The following is a 16,686-nucleotide window of genomic DNA, read 5'->3' on the forward strand; positions in this document are numbered from 1 at the left end:
AGAGATGGTTGATAATGTTATACCAACCATGAAAGAAAAAAAAACCCACAAGCAAGAATAATAGATGAGACAAACAAGATGGGAGCCAAAGAAAGTGGGTCGACCAGGTAAAGATCAGGAAATGATGCTTGAGACTGCTTTACCGACACAAATCAACAATCCGGCATTAGACCGTCATGTTACTCACAAGGCACTGCATGGCGATACAGATTGGCCCGGATGGTCTTCTGCAGTTCGTGGTCAGGGGAAGCCTTTTGGAACCGCAGACTCAGGTAGTGCTTCAGGTCTTTGTTCAGCTTGTTTCCTTGAAATAGCAGACACAGGCCAAGTCAGTATAGCTCACATGGACAAACAACATTGTCATCAAAAACTAGGTTTTACAATACTGTGTTTGTTGTTAAAAAAAAAAAAAAAAAAAAAACGAAGAAAAAAAACAACCCCAAAAACCCCGAAAGAGTTCCCAATACCTTTCATTTGACGTCAATTATATTCTTGCTATTGGAGGGGCCTATCAACTGTAAAATGTAATGTAACTCAGCCCCCAAAAATAAAGGGTTAGGAGAAAATAATTTCATGAATCAATACATTTGAAGATTTTAAGTAAGTGTGTATATAAGAGAGGACAGGGAGAGGGAAGGGCAACATGAGCTGTGCAACGGGTCAGAAGTAGGGATGGGTGCCGAGCCCCAGTGCAAAACTGGCTCCGGGACTGGATTTTTAAAAAGTGCAGATAAGCTCCACCCTTAATGGTTCTGTCAACGGTCTCGGAGAAACTACTATATAAGTAATACTACAGAAGTAATTTTCCAGTGACATCTTGATGCAGATGAATCTTTCAGTAGCACTCAGCGATATACTGTACACGATAAAAAGAACATTTATCATGTCATTCAACAAATGAAAAGTGTATTTGGAGCTTCTCCCAGACTTAATGGTCCAAGTGTATGACACACATTGTGGTATTTTCAAGAGAGAATGGTTAAGTAAAGTAAGTCGAGATCAGGAGTGTTATGAACGTATTGTTGAGGTTTTTTTTTTTGGACTACTGAAGGCTGCAATTGGCTGGCAACCTGTTCAGGGTGTCCCCCGCCTACTGCCCGATGACGGCTGGGATAGGCTCCAGCACTCCCCGCGACCCTTGTAAGGATAAAGCGTATCGAAAAGTGGATGGATGGATGGACTACTAAAGGTGCTTAAATGTACACAAAATAACTGAAGACAGAGAAACTAAGCTATGCTGTGAATGGATAACGTGAGGATAACCACCTTGTGACATTCCTCCATTGAGGGGGGGAAATCCTGAATCAGCAATTCGCTGCAATGTACTGGTAGATTTTTGAGAATGTCTTTGCAGTCTATTCCCAACCAAAAAGAAAATACATTCGGACTATGATATCCACATCCATTGTCTTTAGCTGCGGCCTCTACCTCTGCCTTACCATTTTCATAAAAGGAGTCCTCAATTTGCTTACCCGCTCCTTCAGAAGGGAGCTAGAAATTTGTGTTGAATTGTTACAAATGAGCATGTTGTGCACACGTTACATTGATATTGTTTCTACAATAGTAAAAATATATTTTTTTTAAAAGTTCCATGTGCCCCCTTAACAACTTTAAATTCCTACCCCTCCAAAGATATCTGTACGTTCCCGCTGGATATATACAGTACACACAGATAAATGTCTGTAGTCATTGTGTGTGGGTAGCCTCACAAAAAAGAGCCTCTTATTGGCTAGATTTATCAGGCCTTCACTGCATCTATCCAATGACAGGTGGGGACATACTGGCTAAGTCTGAACATGACACGGCCACTCACAATGGAGCCAGATGGTCAGGGCTCGCTCTCACGCCAGGGTCTCATTTAGGACCATTTAATGATCTCCAAATTTATCATCCAAGTCTGGGGGAGCTGGCAAGCCTTTCTTGGGGGAGGTGCCTTGTCCTCATGTTGGCCTTTCACTGAAGAAGGAGATTTTCCCCTGGCTCTGTGCTTCTGGACAGCAGCTAATATGAATTGGAAGTCATATATTGCAGCCATGAGCCAAAAGAGGGAACCAATCCAAGATGTCGTCATGACAAATAGATATGATTCTAAGTGTCTTGTACGCCATTCTAGATGCATGTAAGTGCATACATCCCATATTGAATAAAGAAAATTGATTATGGGATTAGTCCAAAACAGTGGTTCTTAGCCCGGGTTCGATCGAACCCCAGGGGTTCGGTGAGTCAGTCTCAGGGGTTCGACATGGAGGTGAAGGCAGACCCGACTCAACATGTCAGTTATGACACGCCCGCATGGCCATCACTGGCTGGTTCATTTCATGTACAATTTAAAAAATGTATACTTATGTCTTGAAATTTTGTTTTTTTTCCTGTTTTTAATAAATCCGTTTTTGAAATGTCTTGAATTTGTAAAAAAAAAATTGTATTTTTTTTCCACTAATGAAGGGTTCGGTGATTGTGCATATTAACTGGTTGGGTTTGGTACCTCTAAAAAGGTTAAGAAACACTGCCTTAGAGTAAAGTGACCAGATCGTTGCCTGCTCTTTGACGATACCGCCGAAGCAAATTAACAGTCAGGGGTACTTTAATCACTGGTGACTTTGAGTGGGGGATGCAGGGTGATGCCAGGCAATTCCTGTGAGGTGAGCCCAAGAGTTCAGGTCCAGGTACAGTCTTTCTTTTGTCACCTTGCTATCAAGCCACTTCTCACTGTCTTCCATCGCCGGCCTCCTTGTTGCTAATGTTATCATGGACCCCCTTGGCTTAATCATTCATAAAATAAAACGTCTGCTTGTCCCTCAGATATTGGCATTCAGTCTGGTTATATTCACCAACGCTGGAAAGGATTGATGCCTTTATGAAAAACCTAAAACCACTGGTCTAAAAACACGGACATCTACAACATTATGACAAAGTAACAATGGAAAATCGCCCTAGATGGATTTGTCAGGATTTAAAAATAGTCATCCATTATAAATTAGACACCACCATTCTAAAAATAAAAGTCAGGGAGTAAATCAAATTGAAAAGGGTGAGCTAACATGCTGGAAAAAAAAAATCACACAAAGCTTATTCCAGTGGGAAAACAAGACAGCCATTGGTCGACGACTTTGCTGTATTTTTCCGTTCTCGCTACACAAACACGCTCTTGCGCATACATGGGCACGCACGGACACACACACACACACACACAAAACACTGTGTAGCTCATGGAGGCAAAGCACAGTCAGGTAATTGTTACCTAGCAACCAGCCAGTGCTGACGAGCATCATTATGGTCCCTGCTAGGCAAGCAACAATCAGATTGTAAAGAAACACAATATATGCAAACCTTTCTACAGTACATGGTGGTTTCCTTTATGATAAAAAACCAAAAAGTCATACTCAAAATACAACATCGGTTATTTGATGTGTTTGCGCCATGAATTATGTCAGTTTCGCTCGGCCCCATGTTTTCCCCGAGACAAGGACCTTTGTCAGGAACAACCATCTCCTGTAGGGATGCACAGTGAGTGTCATGCCTGATCAGTAAGAGAGTCATCAAATATTTAATATTTATGAGGATTAATGCCACGTGGATCACAGATTACACACACACGCGCACACACACCCTGTTCAAATGGTTTTTGTGACAGGACCACCGTATTATTTTTATGGTACAGGTCGCATGTTTCGGGGACATGGTGAACAACAAATATTGCCTGATTACGGAATTGATTTCATATGCAGCTTTGACTTCATCAACACAACAACAATGTTAAATCCAAGGTCAAATGACTGAAACCGCGAAAACATTGTTCAGAATACATATGTACAGTAACGAATCAAAACATCTTCAGTTGCAAGAGCAGCCAATCAGAATCACGATGTTATCCAGTAGGACACTCATGACAACCCGCGCCGCTTATAAGCTTGGATAAACCATGAAAAGAATGGAAGAAGGCCCATCATGACAGAGTGGAAACTGACAAGGGTCCAACGAGATGCAGAACTCCTTCTCTGGGAGCGGCAACGTTCACGGAGCTGGCGGCTAAAAGACTGTGTGACAGACATTTTTTGCTCCTCAGCTGGAGAGACGCAAGGCCGCTGTCCCCTCACAGAGAGTGAACGAGAGAGAGATGGGTTTAACCCAAATAAGAGTGGATTATACCATCCTCCATGCCTCCAGTCAGCATTACATAACCTTCAATCTAGTTAGACATCCCTTCTCATTTTAGGACAGGAGGATGGTTTGTGCCCGTTCAAATATCTCACGAGGCCGTGATTTACACTTCGCTGTCAAGGTGGAGACGCCGCACAAGCCCCTCAGAGAGAGGTGACTGAGATGGTTCGCGCAGTTGAAGCATACAATGCAAGATAGCAGCTGCTCTACACACATATCTTATAGAACCACATCACTATAAATTAGCACTACGCACCAATGAATCATGACGCTGGATATTATTAATAGGCTGGTAATCGTTTACTTGGCATGCAATGGGGGATGCGGTTTGATCGTCCGGCAAATTCAAGGAACAACATGTAATGGATGAGTGACGCACTGGTCCGTGTCGGTGTGCTTGTGTGTGTGAGGCTAAGTTCAGCTGCTCATTGGCATTCAGCAGCCATCTTCCGACTCAACACCGCCCTCTGTGTCTCCCAGCCTCGCCACTCAAAGTCAGCTTCGTGCAGAGCCGTTACCACGGCAACCCAGAGCCAACCCGGCAAAGGAGAGGCGCAAAGTGCAGTCTTTATGGGCTGCTGCCCCCAAGTGGCCAGTCTCAATTGACAAAACAGGCTTCAAGGGTGTACCTGTACTGTATTGAATGATACAGTTCAACCTCCTGGTGATTGGATCTTTGCCCCCACACCAATAGAGAACATATTGAATAGATTATACAACATAGTGTAAGTGAACCCTCACTTATTAGAATGTGTAAATGTATTGTTTTAACTGTCTTTGTTTTTACTTCATGTCCAGTGTTTTGTATGCAGCTGTGGAAAATGAGTAAAATAACGATAAATCCGATTGAGTTAAAAAAAAAAAATCTCTGGGTGCTCCGGTTTCCTCCCACATTCAAAAAACATGCATGGCAGGCTGATTGAACACTCTCGTCTAAATTGTCCCTTGGTGTGTGTGTGAGCATGAGCGGTTGTTCATCCGTGTGTCCTGCGATTGGCTGGCAACCAGTTCAGGGTGTACACCACCTACTGCCCGAAGACAGCTGGGAGAGACACCAGCACGCCCGCGTCCCTTGTGGGGATAAGCGTGTTAGAAAATGGATGGATGATATATATGTGGAGAGAATTTCAATAAGGTGGTGGCATACTAGTGGAAGGTTTGGATACACTTTATCATGCTCTAAAATGAGAACATTGTGTCCAAACGTTTGACTTGTACAGTGGTTGTGTGCAAAATGAAAAAAACAAAAAAAAACAAAACCCAAACAAAAACAAAAAAAAACCTAAACACTTTGCTGGAGCATATTTGGCTCTCTCTAGTGTGGAATTCTATGCAGTGGATGTTTATCTTGGAAAATTGCAGCTTATATAGACTAATTTGTGAATATAAATAGGCATTTGTGTACATGAAAATGTCATCATTCTGCTCATGAAAAAGGAGCAAAAAAAGTTTATGTTTTTTATACAGTATACATGCATACGCTAGGCTGGTCTAATAGAAGTAACGCTGATGATGTTTAGCCATCTGTCAATTTCACATCTTGTTGGTCATTATCACATGTCCCTCTGCACCTTTCTGCGCAAGGCAGTTACGTTCCAAAATGTGTTGTTTGTTTAATAACACACCAGGTTTAGCGCAGTAATAATAGAACTCAAATTCCAAATAAACACCAAATTGTGTAAGTTCCTCTTTTGGACAAATAATGTAGTATTTCCCTTTGGCTGACTGAGACCAGGAAGTGGAAATGCAGGCTGCTTAAACAGTAAATTCAATTGTTTCAGTAGCTTCCTGTAGGTCTCAGGACATCCTGCCAGTCTCCTGTTACTTAGGCAAGTGCTTAACTGAATATTACCCAACAGGACAGAGAGGGGCTATCTGCAAGGGGTCAATATCCACAGGGATGCGATAGACACGAACAATCCATTCCTCACACTCTATGGTGGACTTGCGCTACAGTGGCTGTCACCAGGTCTTACTCACAGACATTTGCCTGGCTCTGAGAAATATAATTCAATAGAGAAATAACGTCATTACACATTGAGTGCTTGGAAATACATTCCTTCTTGTCTCACCTCCACTGTGGCAGCCAAAAATAATTTTTTACTGTGTTCCACTTTAAGTCCGGTTGGTGCTTTTCGTGGGATGGAAGACAGACGAGGGAGTAGAGAGGAAAAAATAACAATCACAGAGTGAATTTAAAGCCACCTCCTCTCCTCCTCTAATTATAACCAACCACACCCAGGGCTGCTTTCATCTGGTTCTCATCCAAAGCTGGCGATCATGTACATTAAGTCCCAAATGAGACCAGGACGTTAATATGTTTTCTCTGCTCGATTTTTATGCCGACTCTTATATTGACATACGTAAAGTCAACAGAAGAGCTAAATATTTTTTAGGCAGAACTTTGCGTAAAATGTTTAAGAACCACTGATATAGACAAAAATGATGGTTTGTATTGTAAGGTGGACAGCTACTGGCCATTTCTGACCCATTTCGTCACCGCTGGGCTGCTGAGTCAGAATCAGCGGTGCATAATTGGAAAACTGGTATGACGACAGAGTCAGAGACAAAGATGCACACACACGCGTGCAAGCATGCAAGAAGAGCAGAGGCGGCATGTTCCGCTCCAGTGCACTGCATCTGTTCATTTCTAAATATAACCAGAAGAACCCATGCTCAACGCTCCCTCCGCTCTGTGTTATTATTTGAGCAGGCCGAAAGATGGAGAGAGAGAAAAAAAAAGCCACATCAGAGACAAAGAGGTCGACATGTTTCATCACTTTAAGAAGGAAAAAGCTAAAGATGGCTGAGTGGAGGATCACTGAATGATTCCCATGTGGGAATTTACTGCTGTACAATAAAATATATATTTGCAGAACAAATACTACTTATTGTACAATTTATTATTCTGACATTTTTACTTGTTCAAAAATACCCCACAGCAGAGCACACAATTTGAATGTGCTCATTGCATTTTCATTGGGCCAAGATGGGATGGATCGAAAACAGAAGTGGTCATGTGAGGATGCCATCAGTTCTTTCTGGCTGCCTCACCTAAATGTCATTGGCTGCCAGGGCATCACATCAAATCTCGCCCCAAGTCATATGTTTGAGCACAGACAATGCGATGGACCTCATCTCTTCACACAGACAGTGAGACTACGGTTGTGCACATATGCACGCAGGGCCAGTGGAAATGCAGAAAACATTTACGACAATGCAATGCTGATTTGAGTTCAGGTAGGTCATTTTAAACTAAAAAGAAAAACATTAACGCAGTTAATAAGCGGCCTTGTCATCCCCATCGTCTTCGTGGGCTGCCGCAAGCAGAGCGAGCTTCGCTCACGTTAATTCCTATAATTTGGGGCACTCTGAATAATCCCAACTGCACATTTGAAAAATGTTCTTTCAGTGAAGCAATGCGCTTGGAGCATATTTTCAAATGGACCCACGATGAGGGAGCAGGGATTTTGGGGGTGTCTAGCTCGAATGTTCTTGGCCTTGTTTTTTTTTTTTTTTAAACAAACTTCGCCTAAAAATAAATCGACACTTCCTGGCTGGAAGGAAGAAAATAGCACGAAAACCTGCGAAATAGCAAGGTAAACCCGCAATAGATTAAGTAAAGATCACAAATGGAAATCCAAACATAGAGTGAAGCCACAATAACCAAACTGCGGAGTAGTGAGGACAAACTACAGAAAATAGGCCTACTCTTGCTTACTTTAACTGTGGCCCTTGGAAACAAGAGAAGAAGGAACACTGGATTCAGATGGTCCCGTTATGAAACCATGATGATGTTCCAGTGCGATGGCAGAGGGGCACTACAAAACACTACAGAAGAATAACCCGAGGTGGGTTATTATTACTGATGAGTCAATTCATTGATACACGAAGGATCTCATTAAATACCTAATTTTGTGGCCAGTGGTTATATAGTACTGTATATCTTTCTATATTGCCATACATGCAGGGTTGATGTATGGCCATCATATTCTTCGGATGGGCATTCCCTGCTTTTTACATTGATTTGAGAAAGGTGACAACAGGATGGGAACTTTTTCAAAGCCCATTCAAGGTCCAAAAGCAGGAAGGATGTGAATGTAAATATACTTAAGACCTTGTGGATTAAAAAAAGCCTTTCCTGTTGGAAAAATGTTGGACAATGAAGCACAACATTGATTCTCAGATTTCCTGATGGACACTTATAACTACATGGATGGACAACTACATCTGCCTGTAGGGAATTTTGGCATTCCGGCTGACAAGTAACAATGATATCTTGTGGATTTGTAGTGATGTGGGTGTTGCCTAGAAGAAGAAATCGTACAAATACAGTATCACATTAGAGATAGCATCCTGCTACTGTGACTTTGGGGGAGGGGGGGGTGCATACTCAAATCAAATGCTTTTATCATTTGACAGTTTTAAAAATACACACCCCTTCCCTTTTCATTTTCTGCTCTGTGATGATTACTATGCTGTATGCAGTGGCGGTTCATTGCTGGAGATTTGAATCCCTGACATAGGCGGCATTAAATAAATTAGGGTAAATATAAAAAGAGAATCTCCAGGACAAATCAAGTTTTAATGACCAAAGCAAAAATTTTGTCATATTAGTTTGTCTATATTGACTCCACGATTGACTCACCGATAGTCAAAATTTACAGTAATTTAGAGCCGCAGTAAAGCTGGAAGACACACAGTCACTGATTTTATAGGCAGAGGCGTATGTCACATTGTGGTAGATTACATGCGTGCGCACGATTGTGTACATGCGTGAGGGTGTGAGTGCGTATAAATGTGTGTGTGTGCGTGTGTGTGTGCGTGCGCGTGTATGTGTGTGCGTGTGTATGCCAGGGGCAAGACTTTGGCTTGGCAGATGCACGCTCTTATGACAAGAGAGTCTCCAAGCATCAACGGAAACAGAAATCTCAATCAAAGAGATAAGTGTGGCAACATTTAGGGACTGGACACCTTGATGTGACAAAACAGAAATGTCTTATGGGTATTATGCAAATGTTTTCCAGCTGCACACGCAGCTGTTTACATGCAACACATCAATCCCACTTGAATGTGCAAATGGACTCTCCAGGCTCGTTCTGCTAATTGTTCTAAAAAAAAACTTTCACCTTCACTGTGACCAACACAAAACACCACTATCGTGCATCGTGTGAAGTATTCTTGACAGAAATGAGAATGCCTGATGGAGGACAAGACAAATGGCACATGGGGTGACTAACCCTTGTGGAGGTGTGTGTGCCTTTTTGGGAAATCAATTGTCTTCATAACTTTTGTCTTTCATTTATTGTCTTGTTATACAATTTTTATTTATATGTTTTATGTCTAAGTTTACAGACTTCATTTGTTGCTAGGAATGCATGAGAGGCCAACAGCAAAGTAACGACAAAGGGGTTGATACACTGCCTAGCTGGGTTTTATTGACTGACTGCTTAACAGAACTTCATACTCATTAGCCATCCACATGCTAACATTTTCGGGCGTCCGCTCGGTCGTGCTTAGGTATCTTCCATGCTTGTCCTCTCTCCAGGTAGATTTTTTTTCTGTTAAGTGTAATGTAATACCGAAGCAATTATTCTCTTTTTGGGGTTTTGTTACGATACATGTTTCATATTATTTTATCAGTTGGCATGGGTTCTCAGTGTTCTGCTGTTCATGCTCGGTGTGTCGCTTGATTAGGCGACTCCTTTTCTTCCTTTAGTGATAATGTTACTTGGCAGAAGTATTCGTTTCCATGGAGGTGAGGACTAGTGATGATGTTTCAGCATGCTAGCTATCCTGGCGCAGCTCATAGCCTGAGCGGAGCGTGTTAGTTTAGTGACTAGCATTCCCCCGGTGGTTCCCCAGCAGGCAGGAAAGCAGGGAGGATGGGTGACTGTTGACTGTAGATGCTCGTAGGGCGAGCAGCTCCTGCAGCTCTTTGGTGTGACATGCTTGAAGCTATTTTCACACAGAGGCAAATATGACAGAAATCAACAATTTACATAGTGAACCACATATACTGTATATCTACATAAATGTGTTAGAATTAACCAATTCAAAAACGACTGCCTGACTTGAAACAAAAAATACTTCATTTTACACATGCAAAAGCAAAGCTGTCCCAGAAGCCATTATACTTTATGGGTGTAGTGTTTTTCTGGCATTGAATCAATGTTACACTAAAATGCTGCGTTGTAACATCTGTAACATTACTTGATGCTTCCTCACACAAAAAGCATTCTTTCAGATTAGCGTAGCGAGGACATTAGCATCAGGATGTCAGATGATAGTACATAAAGCGTTTTATACACGAGTAAAGCGGGACTGGATCAGGTCAGCCTCTCAAGGGCTTATGAGCAACCTGAATCTCTGGAGATTGACACAGTATATGAGGAGTGGATGGGAGAGAGATCAGCAGAGAAATCCTCTAAGGATCATCTGCTAACCTTTCTCCTTAACTATTTTTGTCGAGAAATCGTCTAATGTGTGGCTGCACTTTATTTTATCAACAATAGTGTATCCGTAAATACTTCCCGTCAATAAGAAATTTCTTTGTGCACCAGCCTCTAAAATCCATCGAGACAGACGAATATTGAAAATTTTGAACATGATGCTGGCACAATGTCTTATTTACATCTGAAAGGTGTAATTAGTGTCCATATAAATAACACAACCAAAGAAATTGACTTTAAATAGAAGTCATGTGAAAAAAATGCGTGCAATGATTCGTAATCCTTTCCAGATGTGTGAAACTAGAAGTAGCACAGATTAAATGTCAATTTATCCCCACTATACAGAGCACTCTTACACTGTTGATGCTTGATCGCGGGTGTGACTTAGAAGCGCGTGTACGCGTGTGCCCGTGTGTGTCATTGCACATTCAGAAAGAGATGAAGTGATGGTGCTTAACTGGATCGTTCTTCCCATTTGTTGAGTTCTGTTAAATCGGATTAAGTCGCAAAACATCAAACTGTCAAGTCATTCGTTTTTAATTTGAGATTTATTAAGACACATCTTACTGTATAATTCATTTAACATCATGGAACCAATGGACTATCTGGACTCCATACAGGAAATTAGCGGGCGCAAAGTCCATTTTAAAAAGAAATTCAAAAAGATTTCCATTTGTGGATGATGTCAATTTGGGGGGTACTTTTAACAATATACTACATGATCATAATAATTAGTTCAATGAAACAACTTATACAGTAATTCTGTGGGTTCCATGCACACTGATGTCATATTTCTGAATGACGTACGATGATATCCACCACATATACCTGCGCCTCGAGCAAATCCATCATAATTGCGTGGCACCACCTGCCCCGCAACTTCGACCTGCTTCGAGCTGTTCTAAAATTTAGTCGATGTTCAGCCACCAAATTGTCAGATACGCTGAGGGCGTGGAACAGTAAACGACCTCGGTTCGCCAGAATGCCCAGAACAGTCCAGGGCAGTGTGCCAAATTCCGGACAGATGGATGAAAGATAACTGTTCATGTGTAAATACCATTTTTGTAGCAAAGAGGATATTGCAGATATTCCTTTATGGCCACAGAAAAAGAGAAGGCAAAAAAGTGTCTTGGTTGATGATAAGGGGAAAAAAATCGGGAGGGAGGGCAGCAGCTACAGATTCCATTGAATGTGAAGCATTCAACATCACTTTTAAGACTGTCAGTTGAACATGATCAAGTCAGACAAATTATTCCTATTTAAAAAGTGAGTTGCTTCCATTCTGGAAGACGAACATCACAGAACATCTGTGTCTGTAATGCTCTCCCATCCTCACTGTGTGTCTGAGCTTCCCACAAGGCACCTATTTAGTCTAAATATACAATTCCCTAGTGGCCAAGCATAAAGCATCATGTGCATTGGTGAATGCTTGTCATCAACTAATACCTTCTAACCATGCTGTAATCTGCACAAGTCGTTCGCCCAACTCAGACGTTGAGCACGAGAAACGTCCTAACAGGTTATCATTCAAATGTGTTTCTGTTGCCTGCATCAGGTCAGGAACTACTGTATTTAGGTTTTTCATAAAGGCATCAATCCTTTCCAGCGTTGGTGAATATAACCAGACTGAATGCCAATATCTGAGGGACAAGCAGACGTTTTATTTTATGAATGATTAAGCCAAGGGGGTCCATGATAACATTAGCAACAAGGAGGCCGGCGATGGAAGACAGTGAGAAGTGGCTTGATAGCAAGGTGACAAAAGAAAGACTGTACCTGGACCTGAACTCTTGGGCTCACCTCACAGGAATTGCCTGGCATCACCCTGCATCCCCCACTCAAAGTCACCAGTGATTAAAGTACCCCTGACTGTTAATTTGCTTCGGCGGTATCGTCAAAGAGCAGGCAACGATCTGGTCACTTTACTCTAAGGCAGTGTTTCTTAACCTTTTTAGAGGTACCGAACCCAACCAGTTAACATGCACATTCACCAAACCCTTCATGAGTGACCAAAAAAATATATATATACAGTACCTGTATATATATATTTTTTTTTCTTTTTTTACAAATTCAAGATATTAAAAAAAACACATTTATTAAAAACATAAAAAAGTAAATACAATTTCAAGAGATAAGTATTTTTTGTACGACGTACTATCACGACAGTCACACATTGACTACTAAGCCAACTAAATTTCCCACAGCACTGATTGGACAATAAATGTCATGTGATCATCTGCAGCCGGCGATGGCCAGGAGGGTGTGTCATAACTAACATGTTGAGTCGCGTTTGTCTTACCCTCCATGGCAGAGGCTCCGTCGAACCCCTGAGACCGACTCACCGATCCCCTGGGGTTCGATCGAACCCGGGTTAAGAACCACTCACTGCTAGAAGGAAAACATCCAAACTTAAAGACACTAACTCTACTCCTTTACTGAAAAATAGAAGAAAAGACGGAGCTGCAGCATGTTTAAGAGGTAGAGGCAATTTCAAGCTTGTAAACAGTGGCAGCCCTGAAGAGGTTCGCGTTGTGACTCTGCCACAGAGAAATTAGAAGTAGACCGTTTTGGAATAAAACAGCAAAGAACTGCACTCAAAGCTTTCCTTGATTGAAAGGGCATTAGCCACAGGCCAAGTTTTTCTCAAAGCTGCTTTCCTAAAAGTTGTCATCATCTCTACTTTAAATGACAATCGCTTTTATTCATTGTGCATCTTCATCAGCCCTCTGGTCCACCTGGCTGATTTACCGCACAGTGGCAGGCAGTGATCATATGTTTCAGCAGTTAAGGACAAATGCTTATTTGTAACTGTCAAAACATGTTAAATGTAACTGATCATTTATCCAACACACTTGAACTATATACTCGAGTGCATGTCAGATAACATTTATTGAGCCAAAAGGAGATTTGAACCTGGATTGAAAAACATCAAATTGCATCATCTCAATCTATTAGACCAACATCATGCTGTCAAAAGCATTTGGCCACATTTGGTGAAAAGTCTGGTAGCAGCAGATTATTAGCTCATGTCTCTGTAGTAAGCTGTGACAGAATTTCTTGTACTGATCACTTATCTTGTAGCCTGTGTGCCATGGCTACACGACAGCAACAAAAGGTCAATTAATGAATCCCAGAAGTCAAAGCAAACATGGCGAAGCAGCATTTAGCTGTTACGCCGCACACGAATGGACTAAGATGCCAGCGTAGGTCAAGCCAGCCTGAAGTTCTTTTGAAGCATTTATTAAGTGCTTTTTTTCAAAATCTTGGACTTATACGGTCTGTTCTTATACTCAGTTTGGTAAGCTACTTTTATTTCTTTACCTTTGCTTTTAAATGTCTTTGACTCTTTTGTTTGTCAAATGTTGAACTTTTCATAATGGGAAGCACATTGAGTTATCCCGTGTATGAAATGTGCTCTATAAAATAAAGCTGCCGCGCCTTGCCCATATTGTCTTCCCGTTCCACTTCATTTTCCTGTAGTTGGCAGGTATTCTTAACATGTTTGGCCAAGACATTTTTTAAGCCATTGACACCAACTCCAATTTTTTAACATTCATTTTAAACTACAATCTTCAGCACACCACACCAATATCATCTGATAACAAGCAGAGTGTGTCAGATGAACCTTTGAACTCTTCACTGGATTCCGCCGATGATAAAAGATCACACGAGTAGGTTAAAGTCCAAAATCTCTGAAGGGACCAGAAAACCATAAACCTATTCATCACTCGCATGAGTATGTGTAAACAACACACGTTCTGTAGGCGGTGGGATTAAAAAGAAAACTCAAAGTTGAACAAAAGTAGTGTTGTCATTCCCGTGTGACAATAAACATTTGGCATCCCATTGATTCCTTCTCAATGTCAAGTACTGTTTGCAGAGAGATAAGTTAAGTCCAGAGTAGCGAGTGCAATGTTTCCAGCCTACCCTGCCCCAGCACTCAATTCAGGTGCTTTTCTTCCTGCATTCCTCTGCAGGAGCACACCTGCAGGGCTCTCGCTCCTTCCAATCATTTTGTCTCCTGTTGGCAAGGATGATGAAGTCCATGTAATATGACCCACAACCCTGTGAAGTGAAAAAGGGACAGATAGCCCCGCAGCCCCTCATCAGGCCTGGCATATCACGGATCATGGAACACAATGGGTTCCAGTGCACAATTAGGCACAATGGAAGAGTTGTACGGCTGCAAACAAGACAAGAGTTGAAGAACATTTCAGTCCTCTAATTAGAGACCAGAACAATCTGCTGATTCATGTTGGACAATAATGACGAAAACAACAAGGAGGGATCAGGAAATGCCATACATCTGCAGTTTCAGGGATCTTTTAAAATGAAAGCAAACTATAGCTCATCTTTGCTCATCAAAAGTATGACTCTGTTTCAAAATCAGCTCTTTGGCAAAAGCAAAGCAGATGTGTTGCTGAGCCCTCTTTCCAGGGGCCAGGACTTTTAGTGTCGCTCAAGCGTTCACAAATGGACGTACAGTACAGTCGAAACTAACCTGAAACTCTTATGTAACCTTGTTAATGATTTCCTCGGAGGGACTGCAAGCTTTATCAGATGGGCGAGCGTGTCGTACGAGGGTATTGGGTGGGAACCAGGATGACAGGCTGGCAATGCATGCACAAATGCGTCCAAATTTCACTAACCGTTGAGGCATCACGGAATGTCCGCATTTGGTTGAGTTGTCACAAAAAAGACACAACTGACAAGAGACGAGGAAACAAAAGCTGGAGTTAGCATCTGCATTGCTGTCTCTGAGACAGATGCGGCTTCAGCAGACCGTGGGCAATGGATCATCCGGCACATGAAGAGCCACGTAAATAAGGACAGCTGCCCAGAAGAGGGGCCTGGCCAAAGCAAACAATACAGCGCCGTTCACTTCCCATCAACACTAATTGACAGAACAAAGAACAGCAACATCCCGCACTGCCGACTGGAGACAAAAATAACATTCTATTGTTACAAGTTTGGTTGACTCACACATCTCATGTGTTTTGGGAGTTGAGCTAAGGCTCTCAAGATGCCCTTTTGGCGTTCTGTGTGACCCTGTGTGTTTGACAAACAAGCACAGAGGGGGCTGTCAGTGTCACTTCATCTCAAGCTCGTGGGACTTCTGAGGTGCTGTGGAATGACAATCAGACCCAGAAATCCTTACTAGATGGATGGACAGACAGACAGACAGACAGACAGATAGATAGACCCTGTTCAACTGCTATTATTTTGCGATATAAAATAATGAAACAAAGATAAATCATGTTTTTATTTATTTCCACCATTATGTGATATATAACCTATACAACTCATTTGAAATGTTTTGTTTTAATCGGTTAGAACTGCAATAACATGGTTGCACACCCTCGCTTTGTTCAGAATTGACCAGTCACTTTCAAAAACTTGTTAAATGGGACTCAGCACATAGTTGGCAGCATTTCAAGTGTCTCAGATTAGCCCCGAATACAGTTCAGCTGCTCAGAAGTATGTTTCTGACATTTGTTTTTTTTTTTTGCTCACAGTAACTGCTATTTGGGACTTTTAATGATTCCATCCACCACGCCTTTGGCTCGGGTTCCAAGGAAAGAAAAAACAGCTCCAACATATAATCTTACTGTCACTTGATTCTCTGATGGTGTTCTTTTGATGATGAGCAGTTTCTGTGTTTGCGCCAAATCTGTTGGCGTTACGGCACAGACACTCAACCATAGTTTCATTGGACCATAAAACTTTTTTCCACATTGTTTGTGGGATAGATAGATAGATAGATAGAGAGAGAGAGAGAGGGCGCGAAAGATAGATAGATAGTGCTGTGAAAAAGTATTTGCCCCCTTTCTGATTTCTCTCATCACCCACAAAGATTTCCATGCATCAAACCAATTTTAATATCACACAGAGACTACCCAAGGAAATTCAAAATGCAGTTTCTAAATGATGATTTCACAAAGTAATTGTGACAATGACAGTTTTGGAAAAGCTGAGTTCAATTTCATAGGCAACACCCAACACCACATTTGTTCAATCAAGAAATCACATAAATCTCTCAAACAAAGTGAAGTACGCTACAAGATCTCAAGAG

General features: G+C 41.8%; 1 protein-coding gene across 12 annotated transcripts in view; it reads right to left on the reverse strand.

Annotated features, from left to right (window-relative positions):
* LOC147210943 (membrane-associated guanylate kinase, WW and PDZ domain-containing protein 1-like) overlaps positions 1 to 16,686 on the reverse strand; it is an 82,041-nt gene that overhangs the window by 63,332 nt on the left and 2,023 nt on the right. For all 12 annotated transcript variants that reach the window (XM_086118891.1, XM_086118882.1, XM_086118840.1 and 9 more), the window contains exon 2: positions 188 to 304. In XM_086118891.1, coding sequence (XP_085975017.1) covers positions 188 to 304 — 117 coding nt within the window. The remainder of the gene's footprint in view (positions 1 to 187; positions 305 to 16,686) is intronic.

The sequence above is a fragment of the Hippocampus guttulatus genome, chromosome 1, assembly GCF_054856545.1.
Source record: "Hippocampus guttulatus isolate MCC_2025c chromosome 1, RoL_Hgut_1.0, whole genome shotgun sequence".
Taxonomy (NCBI): domain Eukaryota; kingdom Metazoa; phylum Chordata; class Actinopteri; order Syngnathiformes; family Syngnathidae; genus Hippocampus; species Hippocampus guttulatus.